Below are 20953 nucleotides of genomic sequence, written 5' to 3' on the forward strand. Positions count from 1 at the left end.
GGTACTATTCTTATCAGTTTTATCCCGGTTACGTCCCCTATCAGGGGACGTGTATCGAATAGATTTTAGACAAGCGCAAAGAGTTGTCAATAGTTGACACACTCATGACATACATTTTATTCCTCTATGCGTCAATCTTGCTGTAGTGATGTGACTGTGCTCATGCGCACGATTGGGAGATTGCAGGCGATAGCGGTTTTTCAAAGCCTATGGGCGTGCTGAGGTAGTTCATTGACAATTAAGTGACCCAGAAAACAATGATTCTGCAGTGTGGGCCCATTGTTGACCTAGTAGGCTTTAATGATCACCCAAGATCACCCAGCAGAATATTAGCATGCATAAAGAAAGGGATGTATTCCAGAGATAAGTTCTGGTCGCCAGTCCTCAGGAGGGATGTGTTGGAGCTGGAGAGAGTCCAGAGAAGGGCAATTAAACTAATTAGGGGATTGGAGGACCTTAATTATGAAGAGCGTCTGCAAACGCTTGATTTATTCTCCCTGGAGCAGAGACGCCTGAGGGGGGACATGATAGCAATTTTTAAATATCTCAATGGGGATCTCAGACTCCTCTTCCAGCGTTGCCGCAGGTCCAGCAAGCGATGATAAGGCTGTTTCTGGTGGTGATGGTGACCACAACTTCCTCTTCACACTCATCTACGGCCTGATCCAGCACTCTTCGCAGGGCACGCTCCAGGAAGAAACCATATGGGATGATGTCGCTGATGGTGCCTTCGGTGCGACTGACTAGGTTTGTCACCTCCTCAAAAGGATGCATGAGCCTACAGGCATTGTGCATGAGCGTCCAGTAACGTGGCAAAAAAATACCCAGCTCCGCAGAGGCTGTCCTAGCACCCCGGTCATACAAATACTCGTTGACCGCTTTTTCTTGTTGGAGCAGGCGGTCGAACATCAGGAGTGTTGAATTCCAACGTGTCGTGCTGTCGCAAATCAAGCGCCTCACTGGCACGTTGTTTCGCCGCTGAATATCTGAAAAGTGCGCCATGGCCGTGTAGGAACGCCTGAAATGGCCACACACCTTCCTGGCCTGCTTGAGGACGTCCTGTAAGCCTGGGTACTTCTGCACAAAGCGTTGTACAATCAGATTCAACACATGTGCCATGCACGGCACATGTGTCAACTTGCCCAAATTCAATGCCGCCAACAAATTGCTTCCGTTATCACACACCAATTTGCCAATCTCCAGTTGGTGCGGGGTCAGCCACTGATCCACCTGTGCGTTCAGGGCGGACAGTAGTGCTGGTCCGGTGTGACTCTCTGCTTTCAGGCAAGTCAACCCCAAGACAGCGTGACACTGTCGTATCCGGCATGTGGAATAGCCCCTGGGGAGCTGGGGGGTGCAGTTGGTGTGGAGCAAGACACAACAGCAGAAGAGGACTCAGCTGAGGAGGTTAGCAAAGAGGATGGAGTAGGAGTAGAGGAGGTGGCAGCAGGCCTGCCTGCAAGTCATGACAGTGTCACCAACTCCTCTGCAGAGCCACGCATTCCATGCTTGGCAGCCGCCAGCAGGTTTACCCAATGCGCAGTGTAAGTAATATACCTGCCCTGACTGTGCTTTGCAGACCAGCTATCAGTGGTCAGATGGACCCTTGCCCCAACACTGTGTGCCAGACATGACATTACTTCTTTTTCCACAATAAAGTACAGGTTGGGGATTGCCTTTTGTGAAAAAAAATTTCGGCCGGGTACCTTCCACTGCGGTGTCCCAATAGCGACACATTTTTTTAAGGCCTCAGACTCCACCAGCTTGTATGGTAAAAGCTGATGGGCTAAGAGTTCCGACAAGCCAGCTGTCAGACGCCGGGCAAGGGGGTGACTCTGTGAGATTGGCTTCTTACGCTCAAACATTTCCTTGACAGACACCTGACTGTGGGCAGATGAGCAGGAACTGCTGAAGGTGAGAGGCGGAGTGGCGGCACTGGCGGGTTGTTGATAGAGGGCAAGGAGGACAGCAGTGGTTGACGTGGCTGAAGATGCTGGACCAGGAGGAGGATGGTGGCTTTGAGTTTGTGTGCTGCTTTTACTCATGTGTTGATCCCATAGGCGTTTGTGATGGGAGATCATGTGCCTTCGCAAAGCAGTTGTACCTAGGTGGGTGTTGGACTTCCCACGACTCAGTTTCTTTTGGCACAGGTTGCAAATGGCATCGCTGCTTTCAGAGGCAGACACATAAAAAAAATGCCACACTGCTGAGCTTTGCAATGACGGCATTCTGGTGGTGGCAACAGCTTGCGTTGATTGGCGTGCTGTCTGGCTGACCCCGGGTGCCGATACATGCTGTCTGACTGTGCCACTAGCTCCTTGCGATGACCTCCCCCTGCTTCCAACTCATCTCCTCCTCCTCTCTGTCTCCCCATCTGAACTTTCCCCCTCTTCTTCTGCTCTTCGCGTAGGCACCCAGGTGACATCCACGGACACATCGTCATCATCAGCCGCTTTACTTGACAACTCAGCAAAGGCAGCAGCAGCAGGTACAACATCATCATCATCATCACAATGTACGTCCATGTGTATAATGCTGCCTGACTGAGACATATCCCCGTTATCTACATCCTCTGGCACTAATGGTTGCACATCACTTATTTCTTCCAACTCATGTGTAAATAACTCCTCTGACAGATCAAGTGAAGCGGCTGTGGTGCTAGTGTTGGTGGTGGTGCTGGCGGGCGGGCGAGCGGTAAATTGAGAGGTGCCCGAAGCTGAGCTGGAGGAGGATGGTGCATTAAGGTTCCGAGCGGAAGCTGTAGAAGATTGGGTGTCCTGTGTAAGCCAGTCAACTATGTCCTCAGAATTTTTTGAGTTCAGGGTACGTGGCTTCTGAACACTGGGCATTATTCTAGGGCCAAAGGAAATCACAGCACCACGACCACGACAGCCTCTGCAGGGTGTCCTGCCTCTGCCTGTAATTTTTTGTTAGATTTGTGGTACTATGCGTGCAAGCTGCTGTGCCACCGTATATATATCAGTGGTGGGCACTGCAGTAGGCACAGTACACTCTGTGGACCTGACAGTCACTGTCAGGCCAGGCAACTGCAATTATAAAAAAATATATATATTTTTAATTTGCAAGCTGCTGTGCCACCGTATATATGAGTGGTGGGCACAGTACACTCTGTGGACCTGACAGTCACTGGCAGGCCAGGCAACTGCAATTATAAAAAAATATATATATTTTTAATTTGCAAGCTGCTGTGCCACCGTATATATGAGTGGTGGGCACTGCAGTGGGCACAGTACACTCTGTGGAACTGGCAGGCCAGGCAACTGCAATTATAAAAAAATATATATATATTTAATTTGCAAGCTGCTGTGCCACCGTATATATCAGTGGTGGGCACTGTACACTCTGTGGACCTGACAGTCACTGGCAGGCCAGGCAACTGCAATTATAAAAAATATATATTTTTAATTTGCAAGCTGCTGTGCCACCGTATATATGAGTGGTGGGCACTGCAGTGGGCACAGTACACTCTGTGGACCTGACACTCACTGCAATTATGACAGAGGAAAAAAAAAATATTTTTTAAACTGTAAAACACCCAAAATGAGTGTGGTGTGCACACAGTACAGTCTGTGGTGGGTCTGTGGCCTCTCACACACAGCGGGCAGGCAACTGCACAATAGATATATATATATATATATATTAAAAAATTACTCAAATACCAGCCCTAAAAAGGGCTTTTTGGGGTGCTGTCAGGATGCTGTCCTTACAGCTGGAGTGGATCGAGAACACTGACTAACAACTGTCCCTAGCTATTAACAGCAGCAGCACTCTCCCTGCTCTCACTAACACACTGCTTCAGAATTATCTAAGATGGATGCTGCCCTTGCTTTTTTATAGGAGGTGGGAGGGAGGGTATGCTGATTGGCTGGAATGTGTCTGCTGACTGTGAGGTACAGGGTCAAAGTTTGCCTCAATGATGAAGTATAGGGGCGGACCGAACATCGCATATGTTCGCCCGCAGAGGCGGACGCAAACAAGCGATGTTCGCCGGGAACTGTCCACCAGCGAACAGTTCGGGACATCTCTAACGGTCAGAGACTGCAGACATGGTACAGGAGACGGCCAGCAGGTAAGTATGATATCTTTCTTTATTTTACAGAAAATAATAATAATACCCTTTAGTATCACTTTAACAAATCATTGGGGAGTCTTTTGGCAGCAACTTAGGCCCCAATGTGATAGGCACACACAGCACACAGACTGGAGGTACAGCAGAGGAAGGGGATGAGCCACTTCTATGCACTCACCCCTCACTTACATTAAACATGGCAGGCTGGTCTCTTACCCCTCCCCCTCATTTCCTAAAGCAGACTCTGTGTCTCATCCCAGGGATGTGATGATGATGTTAGCGCCGAGCGGCACTACACCCACCCATGGGGGAGGTGACAGAGATACAAATCCCGAGGAAGGGCGGAGAGCGTGGGGGGGGGGGGCGGCACGTTGATGTTCTGGATCACCCGCCTTCTGAGGCAACACCATCCAATGAGAGGGGAACACCGCCGGACGCAGCCAGGCCAACGGTGCATGTTAATCCAGCAATGACACTTCTGTGGGGGGAGGGGGGGTGGAGCCAGGTTGACGTCACGCACAACCGTGATTATTCTGGTTTCTGCATCGTAACCGAATCGGAAAAGGCTGCATGGTGATGCGCCGATCATTTTCAACACCCCCAGTGACAACATGAGTACATTGATCCGATTGTACATTCAGTCCATAGCGGCCTATGAAGAGAATCCTTAGCTCCATCTAGTGGCCATAATCCAGTATTTGTCCCAAAATACCTCAATTTAAAAAAAGCGAAATAACACATTATGGCCACTAGGTGGAGCTGACGATTATAGGAAATCACACTTTTTTAAAAAAAAAAAACAGACCTCTAAATGTTTGTGAAATCTTCCCACACAAAATGTACTCAGCCAATGAAAGGTAAGGACTCCATTTTTATTTTTCTCCTGCTATCAATGGCCAACACGGGACAACACTTCATCCATGTCTTTGGTGATCTCTGATCTCCTTATGAAATGTTTCTTACATGATGAAGATCAGCCATGGAGTATATCTGAGGTGTATATCAGGGTGTGCTTCTTCCCCACATGTCCACCAACATTCATATAGAAGACATTTCCCGCACTCAAGGCACTAATAGACATCCAGGGTTGTGTGGGACCCTGATGTACGGGAAAAAAAAAACTTCAGTGAGGAACAATTCCCACAATTCACTCAGGACAGGAATGTGGCTTCTCCCCCGTGTGAGATCTCTGATGTCTGGAAAGATTGGACCTCTCTGAAAAACATTTCCCGCACTCAGGACAGCAATACGGCTTCTCCCCAGTGTGCCATCTCTGATGTGTGGAAAGATGGGACTTCCCTGAAAAACATTTCCCGCACTCAGGACAGGAATACGGCTTCTCACCAGTGTGCAATCTCTGATGTGTGGAAAGAGCGGACTTCTCTAAAAAAACATTTCCCACACTCAGGACAGGAATACGGCTTCTCACCAGTGTGAGATATCCGATGTGTGGAAAGAGCAGACTTCCGTGAAAAACATTTCCCGCACTCAGGACAGGAATACGGCTTCTCACCAGTGTGCAATCTCTGATGCCTGAAAAGAGTGGACCTCTCTGAAAAACATTTCCCGTACTCAGGACAGGAATACGGCTTCTCACCAGTGTGAGATCTCCAATGTTTGTTAAGATCGGTCTTCGCTGAAAAACATTTCCCGCACTCAGGACAGGAATACGGCTTCTCACCAGTGTGAGATCTCTGATGTGTGGAAAGAGCAGACTTCCGTGAAAAACATTTCCCGCACTCAGGACAGGAATACGGCTTCTCCCCAGTGTGCAATCTCTGATGCGTGGAAAGATATGACTTCTGTGAAAAACATTTCTCGCACTCAGGACAGGAATACGGCTTCTCACCAGTGTGAGATCTCCAATGTTTGTTAAGATCGGTCATCGCTGAAAAACATTTCCCGCACTCAGGACAGGAATACGGCTTCTCACCAGTGTGAGATATCCGATGTGTGGAAAGAGCAGACTTCCGTGAAAAACATTTCCTGCACTCAGGACAAGAATACGGCTTCTCACCAGTGTGCAATCTCTGATGCCTGAAAAGAGTGGACTTCTCTGAAAAACATTTCCCGCACTCAGGACAGGAATACGGCTTCTCACCAGTGTGAGATCTCCAATGTTTGTTAAGATCGGTCTTCGCTGAAAAACATTTCCCGCACTCAGGACAGGAATACGGCTTCTCACCGGTGTGAGATCTCTGATGTGTGGAAAGAACAGACTTCTGTGAAAAACATTTCCCACACTCAGGACAGGAATACGGCTTCTCACCGGTGTGCAATCTCTGATGCGTGGAAAGATATGACTTCTGTGAAAAACATTTCCCGCACTCAGGACAGGAAAGAGGATTCTCTGCAGTGTGCAATCTCTGATGTCTGTAAAGATTGGCCTTCACTGAAAATTTTTTCCCGCACTCAGGACAGGAATACAGCTTCTCACCTGTGTGACACCTTTTATGTACACGAAGATTTGATTTATCACTGAAACATTTCCCATACTCAGTACACGGAAATCTTGTATCTGTTGGAAGGACAGCACGGTCCCTCACAGTCTGAGGTTCTTCAGGATAAGAGGAATACGATGGTCCGGCACTGTCCCTCACAGTCTGAGGTTCCTCAGGATAAGAGGAATACGATGGTCCATCTACACTGTGTGATGCCGGATCGACATTTGAGGTAGCCAGGTTTTCTCCTGGACTATACTGTGTGATGTCCTAATCTTCTACTTTACAGTCTGGAGACAAAGTGAGACAATCCTCTGAGGTTTTCCTCATTTCCCATCCATGTACTAAAATAGAAATACAAAGATTATTACTAGACATGAGCAGATTGGTTCCCCTATACCAGGACTCCGCCCACATCAGGCAGCTTTGTCTCTGAGGATCTTACAATTCCCCCCTCAAGGTATCTAGTAAATGGGTCCTCTGATCTCCTTCCAGTTCATTTCTTTATTCATGGACCTTAGTCAGAGAGTGAGGAAACAACGAGAACTGTCTTTTATAGGAGTGACAGTGATGAGGGGATTGTAGGACTAGTGTCCCCTCCCCCTCTATCACTCATTGCCATCTTCCCAACACAAGAAGTCCCGCACTTCCTTATTTAGTCCATGATTTAGTCATGAATAACAGCGGGGCTGAGCCCCACCAGAGGTCAGAAAGTGAGGATGGGGGGAGAACAACCAAGATGAAGACTGGACTGATCCTGAAGACCAACATCATTGGGTTACTGACTCCTCCCTCATTATCACTTTCTGTTTAAGGTTCCAAAGTTGGAGGATGTTATCACATTATTATCAGCATGTAAAAGTCTGTCCTCCAATCAAATCATCAGATATAAAATGTCCAGCTGGTAGGAAATGGGTGTAACAAAAGAGAATCCATATTATGTGTATATATAGCAGTGGGAAGAGGGGAGAGAGCAAAAGTCAGGAGTATGTAATGTACAACATAGAGTATATAGTGCAGGGGTCAGGAGTATGTAATGTACAGCATAGAGTATATAGTGCAGGGGTCAGGAGTATGTAATGTACAACATACAGTATATAGTGCAGGGATCAGGACTCATAATATTGGTGTTCAGTAATCAGTGGTGGCTTACATGTATTTATTTAGTGTTAATGACCCACCTGTGCTGATCTCTGTAGGAGTGTCCTCCTCTATAAATGTCCCCGTTATTCCATCCTCCTCCATAGACTGCTGATCATCCCTCACATACGTCTCTTCTTCTTCTGCTTTAACCTCAAATTCTATATCGATTGGATCTCCATTCTAAATCAAGAAAATTATTATAATCAATAAATATCATCTTCTGTAAAATAATAGAATTTTTGTCTTACTATAAAATCCTTTTCTCTGATGTTCATTGACGGGCACAGCTCCAGAATCTTCTAAACCATTGGGACGTTAGCATTGTTAAACATGAGGGGTGGGAAAAAACACAACAGAAATCAATTCCCAAAATGCTAAACCTAGCCAACCAGATATGGAGCTCAAACAGGAGTACCTGGAGCTCACCTGAAAACAATACACCTTCAAAGAGGACAAGGTCCTCTCAAACAGCGACCTGCAAAACCCTGCTGCCAAAAGAAGCATCAGCAGATGCCAGTACATCCACTTTGTAAAATTTTGTAAAAGTGAGCACAGATGACCAGTGGCCGCCTTGCAAACCTGTATCACTGACACCTCATGGCAGAAGGCCCAGAAGGCACTAAGCGCCCACGTAGAAAGCGCCTTAACAGGGAACAGAGGAACCCGACTGTTGATGGACTGGGCCTGCACCACCGTCTGTCTTGTCCATCTGGAAATGGTCGTGCCAGACTCGACCAGCCCCTTGCAAGGTCTATGCATAAGGACAAATAGTAAGGCTGATTTCCTAAATGACTCGGTTACCGCAAGGTACACCATGAGAGCCCGACCCACATCCAGAGAGTGCAAGGCAATCCACCTAGGATGTTTAGACTTAGGAAACAGGGAAGGCAACACAATGTCTTCATTCAGATGGAAACCAGAAACAACCTTAGGAAGTGAAGACTGACAAGGGCGAAGCACCACTATCTCTGTGAGCCACCAGGTAAGGTGAACAACAAGACAACACCACCAGCTCCGACACCCTGCATGCAGAAATAATAGCCACCAGGTAGGCTACCTTGTGAGACAATATAATCAGGGGAAGCTTGCAAATATTTTTGAAAGGCGGCTACTGGAGAACCGACAGCACCAAATTGAGATCCCACGGAGGCAACAGAGACTGAACTGGGGGAGCCAAGTGGCGAACCCCCTGAACAAAGGTGCAAACCAAAGAATGCATAGCCAAAGAATGGTAAAAGAAGACCGCCAAGGCCAAAAACCTGGCCCTGGATGGTACCCAGGGCCAGGTGGTACTTAACACCTCATTTGAAGAATGCCAAAATCTGGGCCACCGAAAGGGAACAGGGATGACCCCCAAGAGACTCATACCACACAATGTACATTTTCCAGGTGCGATGGTAAATCTTCCTAGAGGTAGATTTTTCAGCCTTTAACAGCGTGGGAATCACCAATTCAGACAACCCCCTATCCTTCAGCACCTGGCTTTCAACAGCCAAGCCATTAAAGCCATCGACTGTAAAGCAGGATGGAAGGTTGGCCCATGGGCCAATAGATCTTCTCTGAAATGAAGTCTCCAAGAGGCTTCGGCGACCGGCCTTACCAGATCAGTGAACCAAGACAGACAAGCCAGTCTGGAGCCACTAGGATGACTTCTGCCTCGATTCTTCGCAAAAGACTGGGCGGAAGTATTAGCGGGGGAAAGGCATATATCATATGATACTGGCCCCAAGAACCCACCAGTAATCTGTGGCGTCAGCCAGAGGATCCCGAAACCTTGACTCAATTCTATGTTCCTTCCTGTTGAGATAAAAGCCCAACAGGTCCACCGCGGAAGTTCCCCACCATTAGAATGCCAGCTACCTACCGGGCACCCCTAAAGGCGATTTGTCCAATGAGCCAGACAAATCTTATCGCCCGAAGTTTCAATATATTGATCGGTAGTCTTGACTCCTCCAGAGTCCAGACCCCTTGAGCACATTAGTGCCCAAAACGCCTCCCCACCAAGACAGGCTGCCAACCGTGGAGACCACCGTCCAGTACAGGGGAAGGAAGAATTTGCCCTGTTGAAGTGCCGGAGAGCAAAGCCACCATATCAGGGACCCTCTTGTATGCCGGCTCAACAGGATCTGATTCTCTAGAGACTGTGGATTCTTGTCCCACTTGGCAAGAAACTCTCTATGCAGAGTTCTCAAGTGGAACTGTGCAAAGAGAACCGTTTCGAATGTAGACACCATCAGGCACAGCACCCGCATGCAAGTCCTGAAAGATGACTGTCTGCTGGACAACAGGAGCCAAATCGCATCCAGCTGATTTCTGAGTTTTTTCCCCTGGAAGAAACAGCCTGGCTGAAGCCGAGTCCAGAGTCAGACCCAGATAGTCCAACTTGGTGGACGGAACCAGAGCAGATTTTTGGAAGCTCAATTTCCAACTGAGCTCCTGCAGAGTCCGTACAGTAATTTCTGGGTTGTCCTTTTATGCAGTCGGAGACTCTGCTCGCAGAAAAGAGTGTCCAGGTACCCAGTACCGCAATCCCCCACTGCCGCTACAATGTCAACACCGGGGCCAACACTTTTGTGACTACCCGAGGATCTGAGGCGAGACCAAGATCCTTTGTCTTGAGATCCTGGGAGACGAAAAGGCTGCATATGAGCCGAGAAAAAAAAAGGGCCCATGTCTGCGATGAGACTCCTTGCTTCTGGCAGCCTGTGAAAGAAGAGTTCTCTTCCCCCCTGTAAGACCCTTAATAATATCATCCAACCATATCCGAAGGACCACTAGCCGTAGGACCACTGCTGTCACGGACAGCCTAGAAACTAAGGGAGCCGCATCCAGAGAGGCATTACAGGCAAACTGCAACCCCTGGACTAACTGGTCCGCCAGCTCCTCAAGGGCAGGGGGAAGCTGTTCCCCCCTCCAGATCCTGGCCCAAAAATTGCCCACCCTGTTAAAGTCTGGGACACCAATGCTATTTAGCCCCGAACCGGCCACAGTAAACATGTAGTGGACTAAAGTCTCGGCTCTCCTGTCAAAGGGGTCTATGACTGCAGTAGAAGAGGAATCATCCTCACTAACAGAGCACTCAAGGTACATGGACGCAGACCCAGTAGGGTCGCTACATACTAAGCTCACCCTGAAACATAACAGTCAGGGGAGATTGCCAAATGCGATCCCACAAGGGGACGCAGGCCAAAGGTCCATAAATGGACCACCTATGAGACCTCGCAAAAGATAAGGGGGGTTGCCTTAAGAGTCCACCATAGAGCACATAATAGAACATAGCCCCCCTTAAAGGTGGGCCGCCCGCCGTGACACGGACACGCAGGCAGGGTACCCTGGCTCACACAATAATGGCGGCATGACTGTCACTAAAAATGAAGCATCACCTGGTTTAGGACAGGTGCCAAGCTGACCATATGGCCCAGCAGGCCGCAAGCCGTGGCCTAAATTTTTGTTTAGCAAATATCACGAATCCTTAGTCCGGCAGATGCCCAAGGGGGGAGTTGGGGGCTGAGGTCGCCCCCCAATGGCGGCGCCCAACTCACCCGCATGGCCTAGTAGGCCAGGACACGAGCCTCAGCGGATCCAACCACCCAGGAGGCAGTGGCTTCAGCCGTCCTCACAGGGGTTGCCTCACTTAGTTTCCACTAAAACCCGGTCAGCAGCCTGGTCAGCATCTGCAGCTCGGTCAGCAGCAACTACAGCCAACTCCCTATAGGAGCATGTGGCAAAGCTGCACAACTGCACCTGGGTAAGGGGGGGAGGGGAGTGGTGTGGGGAGCTGAAAGACCCACAGTGACTGTTTAGAGGGGCTGGGGGGAAGGGAACCAGGGGGTCAGACCGTCCTAGAGAGGGGCCCACGTCCACCGCAAAAGACCACCAGGGGAGAGGGGGGAACACTACACTACTTACCACACCATGGAACGGGGTGGGCACCGCTCCGGGCAGACCAGCGCACCATCAGAATGGGGGTGCTGCGGGGCAAGAGGCATGCTGGGACTAAGGCTATGATCAGGTCTATGCATCCTCGTGAGACAATTAACTCGCAGGCCAGCCCCCGTCCAGTGGGGCTATGTCACGGCCGATCTAGCGTGGAGCTGAAGCCTGCGCACGCTCAATGGGCAGACTAGGGAGACCTTAAGGATCTAGAATATCCAGTCCCTCACCCAGTCCAACAGTTGATTGTAATTCTCACAGGAACAGGAAAAATGTTAGGGCCAGAAATCCCAGCAAGGAACTAGGTCCTTAGTCCTGACTAGGCAGAAGAAACTGAATGCCTATAGCAGAGTGTGGGAGTATGCCCCCTGGGACTGCCCCATAGGCTTGGTAAAGCTTTTTCCTGCCTCATGTCCTTATCCTGTATGGGGCAGCATAACCCAATGACTAAGAAGATTCTGGAGCTGTGTTCTTCAATGAGCGAAAGAGAAATCTGCTTTATTATTGTGACATCACCTTCAAGCATTGAAGAAGGAGCGCGGCTGCCGTAATACTTGCAGCACAAATGCTCAGAAATGCGTCGCATTCCTGTGATGTCTTTTGTCCTTCGTTGCTGAGCCACCAGTGCCTCAAGCCTCGATCTCAGTATATATCCACCATATGGCCGGCTTCCTCATAACAGTGACCAGCAAGGAGAACCCTGCATGGCGCTGCCAGTGAACGGACTTTACGTCCACGGATGACCCTTGGGACAGCCTTACTATTATGAAGTGCCTGTTCTTATCTCCAAACATGTGAGTTGCCAATTATATACTATACAATAAATCGGTTTTAAATTCTGCACTTAGAGCCGCCCTCCCTCTTGTTTATACCGGCAGCCTTGCAGGAATATGGCTTCTGTTCCTATATTGATGGCAGCCCTAAGATATTGGCCTATTTAGTGCACTCCACCAAGTATATGGACTTCTTTATGGACATTTACCATGAGATTTGTAGCAACTGCGCCTTACTTTTGTTTTAATCTTTGTTTCCACCAACCTTGTAACAATGAGGGATGGTGTGACCTTCCTGTGTGGAATCCCGGGAATACAGAGGATGGGGACATCTCTCTGGTGGGTTCCTGGTAGAAGGTGGCTTCATCATATTCTTGTGTCCTTCTGTAAACTCCTCCATCACTCCATACTCCTCATCCTCCTCTTTATACTCTTCTTTAACATCAATATTATCATCCCCGAGGTTTCCACTCTGAATATATAATAAAACATTCCTTGTAACAAACATGCTTGTATATAAATTAGAACTACCAATAATTGTTCCTCATCTACCTGATGATGGTGAGGGATGGTGTGACCTTCCTGTGTGGAATCCCGGGAATACAGAGGACGGGGACATCTCTCTGGTGGGTTACTGGAGCTGGATGACTCCACCATGGTGTCCTGGTACAGATCTTTGTGTTCCTTTGGAAACTCTGACTCCTCCATCACGCCATCCTTATCATCCTCATCTTTTATCTCTTCTTTAACCTCAACTTTAGAATCTCTCAGGTTTCCACTCTGAATATATAATAAAAATTACATCAATGGTAACAATGCAGATAATGTACAGATCCTAATGATACTATCAATGATTGTTCCTCATCTACCTGATGATGGTGAGGGATGGTGTGACCTTCCTGTGTGGAATCCCGGGAATACAGAGGACGGGGACTTCTCTCTGGTGGGTTCCCATTACTGGATCCATCTGTAGGAAACACACACACTGACTGAATACACTGTTTCTACGTGTTTATCAGATGATGGGGGATCTAGGGGGACCCTCCGTACTGATCTCTCATTTACAATAAAGTCTCCTCTTACCTGGTAATTTGAGGGGCAGCTGATTCTCCATCATGATGTCCTTCCCGGCACCGCTCACCTCTCCTGTCAGCAACTCAATGATCTCTCTGGTGACTTTTAGAATCTTGTTATTTCTCTTTCTATCAGGGAGGGAGGTGGAGGCAATGTGATGGTCATATGATCTCCAGACTTCACAGGAGGAAAACTCTAAATATGAACACAAAGACTAAAATTAAATGACATTCCCAGAATCCTCCTCACCTCTCCGGTCAGGTTTGTGTTTTATTAACCGCTTGCCGACCACCGCACGACTATTTAATGCGGCGGTCAGCCCCCTACAGGCAAAACGATGTAGGGCTACGTCGCTCACCTACAAGCCTCTAGGGGGCGAGCGCGTGCTGCCGGAGGCGCGCTCCCGCCCCGCTCGCTCACTGTCATCCCCGCGTGAGTGACCGACGGCTCAGATGTCTGCCGGCCACCCGCGATCTCCCGCTGCAGAGGGAGAAAGGCAGGCGGCTAATGTAAACAAAGCCGTCTGTCATTCTCCCTGATCTAACTGCAGAGATAATACGATCCTGTTATGTAGGATCGTATGTTTCTGTGGTTACATCACAAGCCACGCCCCCCCACAGTTAGAATCACGCCCCTAGGGATACATTTAACCCACTGATCACCAATAAAGTTAACCCTTTCCTGCCAGTGTCATTTTTACAGTAACAGTGCATATGTATAGCACTGATTACTGTAGTAATGTCACTGGTACCCCCAAAAGGTCAAGGGTCCAATCTGTCCGCCGCAATGTCGCAGTCCCGCAAAAAAAAAAAAAAATCGCAGATCGCCACCATTACTAGTAAAAAAAAAAAATAAATAAAAATGACATACATTTTTCCCGTAGTTAGTAGACGCAATAACTTTTGCGCAAACCAATCAAAATACGCTTATTGCGATTTTTTTTTTTACCATACATATGTAGCAGAAAACAAATTGGCCTAAAATGTTAAAAAAATTTTGATTTTTACATTTTTTTGGGGGGAATTTCATATAAAATTGTGAAAAATATTGTCATTTTTTTCAAAATTGTCGCTCTTTTTTTGTTTATAGCGCAAAAAATAAAAATCGCACAGGTGATCAAATACCACCAAAAGAAAGCTCTGTTAGTGGGAAAAAAAGGACGTCAAGTTCATTTGGGTACAGCGCCGCACGACCACGCAATTGTCTGTTAAAATCACGCAGTGCCGAATCGCAAAATAGGGCCTGGTCTTTAGCAGCCAAATCCTCCGGGGCTTAAGTGGTTAATAGAGATAAGAGTGATGTCATGTGACCTCCCAGAATCCTCCTCACCTCTCCAGTCAGGTCTGTGTTTTTTTAACCACTTGCCGACCGCCGCCGCACTGGGGCATGCTCCCGCGCGACCCCGGCCCCTCTGATGATCTAATTGGGTTCAGAACCGATCAGTCATCAGGTCCAGGCCAATTATTTTTGGCCTGAACCTGTTGATCGGTCCTGCCCAATCAGATACTGGACTCACCATGCCTCTCAGCAAATAGCTTGGAGTGTCTACTTTGCAAAATGGGGTCATTTGGGGGGGTTTTGTGCTATCTTGAAAACTGTGACAGGTAGTGCGGAGGTGAAATGCACAATTTACGCCATTAGAAAACCTGGTTTTCGGGGTCCCGTACACAGCTATGCTCCCAAAAAGTCTCACACATGTGGTATCCCTGTATTCCTGTAGGGGAAGCAGCAGAATGTATTTTGGGGTGTCATGACATACCCATGGTATGTGTGAGCAATTTATCTATTAGTGACAACTTTGTGTTAAAAAAAAAAATAAAAAAAAAAAATGTAATTTTCCCGAAACTTGTGGCAAAATATAAAATATTCCATGGACTCGCCATGCCTCTCAGCAAATATCTTGGGGTGTCTACTTTCCAAAAAATGTGCCATCTTGAAATTTCAGGGCCTCCGAAACTGTGATGGGTAGTGAGGAGGAAAATCAAAAATTGACACCATTAGAAAACCTGAAGATGGTGATTGGTTTTCGGGGTCCCGTACACAGCTAGGCTCCCAAAAAGTCTCACACATGGGGTATTCCCATACTCAGGAGAAGCAGTAGAATGTATTTTGGGGTGTCATTCCACATATACCCATGGCATGTGTGAGAAAATCTTTTAGTGACAAGTTTGTGTTAAAAAAATAAAAAATAAAATTTAATTTTCCCAAAACTTGTGGCAAAATATAAAATATTCAATGGACTCACCATGCCTCTCAGCAAACAGCTTGGGGTTTCTACTTTACTAAAATGGGGTCATTTGGGGGGGGGGGGGGGTTGTGGTATCTTGACATTTCAGGGCCTCCTAAACAGTGATAGGTAGTGAGAAAATGCAATGAAAAATGTACGCCCTTTGAAATTCTGATGGTGGGGATTGGTTTTCGGGGTCCCGTACACAGTTGGCTCCCAAAAAGTCTCATATATGTGGTATCCCTGTACTCAGGAGAAGCAGCAGAATATTATTTGGGGTATAATTACACATATACCCATGGCATGCATGCGCAATATATCATTTCAATGACAACTTTGTGTAAAAAGCAAAACATTTTTTTTTGTCATTTTTCAAACACCTGTGACAAAAAAATTAAATATTCAATGAGCTCAACATGCATCTTAGGACATTCCTTAGGATATCTACTTTCCAAAAAGTGGTAATTTGGGGGGTTTTTTACTGCCCTGACATTTTAGCACTTCATGAAATGAGATAGGCAGTCAGAAATTAAAGCTGCGTAAATTTCAGTATTTACACTTGAGTATTTTGGATATTTTTTAAAAGACAAAGTTGAAAATGTAATTTTTTCTCAAAATTATCGCTCTTTTTTTATTAATATCGCAAAAAATAAAAAGCGCAGAGGTGATCAAATACCTCCAAAAGAAAGCTCTTTTTGTGGGAAAAAAGGTCGTAAATTTTGTTTGGGTACAGCATTGCATGACCGCGCAATTGTCAGTTAAAGTCACGCAGTGCCAAGTTGAAAAAAGGGGCCTGGTCTTTGAGCAGCCAAATCCTCTCGGGCTTAAGTGGTTAATAGAGATGAGTGATGTCATTTGACCTCCCAGAATCCTCCTCACCTCTCCGGTCAGGTCTGTGTTTTATTAATAGAGATAAGAGTGATGTCATGTGACCTCCCAGAATCCTCCTCACCTCTCCGGTCAGGTCTGTGTTTTATTAATAGAGATAAGAGTGATGTCATGTGACCTCCCAGAATCCTCCTCACCTGTCCGGTCAGGTCTGTGTTTTATTAATAGAGATAAGAGTGATGTCATGTGACCTCCCAGAATCCTCCTCAGCCCTCGGGTCAGGTCTGTGTTTTATTAATAGAGATAAGAGTGATGTCATGTGACCTCCCAGATTCCTCCTCCCCTCTCTGGTCAGGTCTGTGTATTATTAATAGAGATAAGAGTGATGTCATGTGACCTCCCAGAATCCTCCTCACCCCTCCGGTCAGGTCTGTGTTTTATTCATAGAGATAACAGTGATGTCATGTGACCTCCCAGAATCCTCCTCACCTCTCCGGTCAGGTCTGTGTTTTATTAATAGAGATAAGAGGGATGTCATGTGACCTCCCAGAATCCTCCTCACCTCTCCAGTCAGGTCTGTGTTTTATTAATAGAGATAAGAGGGATGTCATGTGACCTCCCAGAATCCTCCTCACCTCTCCGGTCAGGTATACATTTTGTCAAATCCTTGTTTACCCACAAAGACCCCCCCTGGTCCAAAGGTTCAAAGCTTGTCATAAGCAATTCTGGCGTCCTTTCATATAACACAAGACATAAAGTCCCACCTTGCTAGTAAGGGTCCATCCACATCCTCAGAGCATCAGAATAGAAAAAGAGCCAGTTGGAGGGACATTGGGAGGCGGAGCTGTGAGGTCAGTGTGATGTCATAGGATTCTCTGACTCTGATTGGAGGGACATTGGGAGGAGGAGCTGTGTGAGGGGGGGGGGGGGGCTCGCTTTGAGGTTTCTGGGCATGGAATCGTTTCTCCCGGATGCGTCCCACCTCTCCTAAACTGAAAGATGAACTTTTTCTGTGGGCTTTGCCAGGACACATCATATTCCTGTGATCTCTGTGTACTCCGGAGACTTTACTGATGACATTTTATGATAAATATCTGAGACTGGGAGCATTATGGAAAAACTAGATTCAAAACCCCCCTCCCCCCCCCCCCCCCACAGCATTGCCCCTTTCACATACTCCCCACAACATTGTCCTCCTCCACACCCCAACCAGCTCTGCCTCCCTCTCATCCCCCCAAGCTCTGCCTCCCTCACATTCCCCCCCAGCTCTGCCTCCCTCACATCCCCCCCCACAGCACTGCCCCCTTCAAATCCCCCTAGCTCTGCCCCCTTCACATCCCCCCGCTCTGCCTGCTTCACATCCCCTCACAGCTCTGACCCCTTCACATCCCCCACACAGCTCTATCCGCTTCACATCCCCCCCCCAGCTCTGCCCCCTTCACTTCCCCCCCAGCTCTGCCCCCTTCACATCCCCCCCCCAGCTCTGCCTCCCTCACATTCCCCCCACAGCACTACCCCCTTCACATTCCCCCAGCTCTGCCCCCTTCACATCCCCCCCAGCTCTGCCTGCTTCACATCCCCCCAGCTCTGCCCCCATCACATCCCCCCACAGCTCTGACCCCTTCACATCCCCCCCACAGCTCTACCCGCTTCACATCCCCCCAGCTCTGCCCCCTTCACATCCCCCCCAGCTCTGCCTCCTTCACACCCCCCCCCAGCTCTGCCTCCTTCACACCCCCCCCCCCCAGCTCTGCCTCCTTCACACCCCCCCCCAGCTCTGCCTCCTTCACATCCCCCCCAGCTCTGCCTCCTTCACATCTCCCCCAGCACTGCCCCCTTTACATCCCCCCCACAGCACTGCCCCCTTCACATCCCCCCCCACAGCACTGCCCCTTTCACATCCCCCACACAGCTCTACCCACTTCACACCCCCCCCCCAGCTCTGCCTCCTTCACATCTCCCCCAGCTCTGCCTCCTTCACATCTCCCCCAGCTCTGCCTCCTTCACACCTCCCCCAGCACTGCCCCTTTACATCCCTCCCGCAGCACTGCCCCCTTCACATCCCCCCCACAGCTCTGCCCCCTTCACATCCCCCCCACAGCTCTGCCCCCTTCACATCCCCCACACAGCTCTACCTGCTTCACATCTCCCCCAGCTCTACCCCTTCACATCCCCCAGCTCTGCTCCCTTCACACCCCCCCAGCTCTGCCTCCTTCACATCTCCCCCAGCACTGCCACCTTTACATCCCTCCCACAGCACTGCCCCCTTCACATCCCCCCCCCCACAGCACTGCCCCTTTCACATACTCCCCACATCATTGTCCCCCTTCACATTCCCCCCAACAGCACTGCCCCTTTCACATACTGCCCACAACATTGTCCCTCTTCATATTCCCCCCCCCCACAGCACTGCCCCTTTCACATACTCCCCACATCATTGTCCCTCTTCACACCCCCCCCCACAGCACTGCCCCTTTCACATACTCCCCACAACATTGTCCCTCTTCATATCCCCCCCCCACAGCACTGCCCCTTTCACATACTCCCCACATCATTGTCCCTCTTCACATCCCCCCCCCCACAGCACTGCCCCCTTTATATGACCCTGCTCCCCATCCTTCACAAGTTCACAGCCATGTCCTTTCCTCCCTGTACTTCATACCTTACACAAAGCAAGGAGAAGGCAGGGGGACAATCCTGGACTGAAGGCACAGCAGCACTGGATGGGGGTGCGGGAGCTGCCAGGTTAGCCTTTCACATTAGCAAGCTGGTGATTGGTTGCTAGGACCGCCTCCTAGCAGCCAATCACCTCCTGGTTAATGTGAAAAGTTCATTCAGGCAGCTGCCTCAGCGCTGGTCCTGCCCCATGTCCAGAATTGTCCCGCCCGTCTTATGAGATCAAGGTTGCCTGATCTCTGCGGTTTCCGACCTTCCGGAAATAGCAGGTAGCGGTGGCCATCTTGGATGAGGCCAAACGCCGCGGAACCCCAATATTGTTCTCGTGGAACCTATTGGGAAACGCTGGTTTAGACTGATGAGGTGGGGAGGCATTGGTGGGAAAGGTGACCCATCTCGAAAAGGAAGAGGATTTTCCGGCCCTGTAAGTGGGGGAAATGTTCTGACCCTGAAGGGGTTAATCTAGGTATCCACACTATATATGTGTGTATCATCATCTGCTGGAGATAAAATATGTCACAGTGACTATGGAGGAAGAGGAGGGACATGATGGGGGGTTACTAGGTGTAAATAGAAAATACGATCTTATTACCTCTTCTGCTGCCTCTTCCAGCAACGTCTCCTCTGTACTTTGTACCTCAGGAACTTCCTGTGTGTAGCCGACATCACTTCCTGTCTTCCATAGAGACTTCCTGTCTGGGTAGAAGTGAGATCACCCCCTTGTGAAGCTCAGAGGAACTGCAGCCCCGAGAAACGTCTCGTAGTGTGAACACTGCCTTGTGCTGTGTGTGTATGTACTGTATATCCTTATAGATGGGTATATCCACTCCCACCAAGGGGGCGGGGTCGCCCAATATGTGAAAAATGTATGGACAATTTATAAAATGTCTGTAATAATACTGTATTCTGTATGCACAGTGTAGCAACCAATAGCGCTGCTCATCTGAGTAGGAGGGGGGGACTACTGATTATTCAAATACCCTGCACCAATGCAGCGGAAGTTGCTCCGCCTCCTTAGCCAATCAGCGTGGCACTGTAACCCGCCCCTTTCCCAGCCCACCTCATTTGACTGAAAACAATTCCTGGTTGGCTCACACAGGACTGTACACAAAGAGCTCCACAGCTGAAGAACATCAGAAACAATGTCCACCACTCACATGGAATGCCGGCTGTGTGTACATCTCCTGTGCTATGTCTGCAGTCTCTGACAGTCTCCTGTAATAAGTCTGCAGTCTCTGACCGTCTCCTGTACCATGTCTGCAGTCTCTGACCATCACTCACATGGAATGCCAGCTGCAGAACCTTCAAGAAGTCTTATCAGTGTGATCACCCGGGGTGCAGTGTACATCTTCTGTACCACATCTGCAGTCTCTGACCGTCTCCTGTACTATGGCTGCAGTCTCTGACCATCTCCTGTACTACGTCTGCAGTCTCTGACCGTTTCCTGTACTATATCTGCAGTCTCTGACTGTCTCCTGTACAACGTTTGCAGTCTCTGACCATCTTCTGTACCACGTCTGCAGTCTCTGACCATCTACTGTAGTATGTCTGCAGTCTCGGACCGTCTCCTGTATCAAGTCTGCAGTCTCGGACCGTCTCCTGTACTATGTCTGCAGTCTCTGACCATCTCGTGTAGTATGTCTGCAGTCTCTGACCATATCCTGTAGTATGTCTGCAGCAGTGTTAATTTCGTTGACTAAAACTGACTAAAACGTTTTCGTCGACTAAATTAACACAATTTTAGTCGACTAAAATACGACTAAAACTA

General features: G+C 48.6%; 2 protein-coding genes across 2 annotated transcripts in view; one reads left to right on the forward strand and one right to left on the reverse strand.

Annotated features, from left to right (window-relative positions):
* LOC309550239 (uncharacterized protein) overlaps positions 1-20953 on the forward strand; it is a gene marked incomplete at both ends in the record, with an annotated part of 1760330 nt that overhangs the window by 609899 nt on the left and 1129478 nt on the right.
* The window catches only part of LOC309548793 (uncharacterized protein), a gene marked incomplete at its 3' end in the record, with an annotated part of 71153 nt that continues 55437 nt past the window's right edge, over positions 5238-20953 (reverse strand). The window contains 2 exon segments of the mRNA XM_082248736.1: positions 5238-5471; positions 5473-6527. Coding sequence (XP_082104862.1) covers positions 5238-5471; positions 5473-6527 — 1289 coding nt within the window.

Source organism: Pelophylax lessonae (assembly GCF_965119305.1).
Source record: "Pelophylax lessonae genome assembly, chromosome: 3".
NCBI lineage: Eukaryota > Metazoa > Chordata > Amphibia > Anura > Ranidae > Pelophylax > Pelophylax lessonae.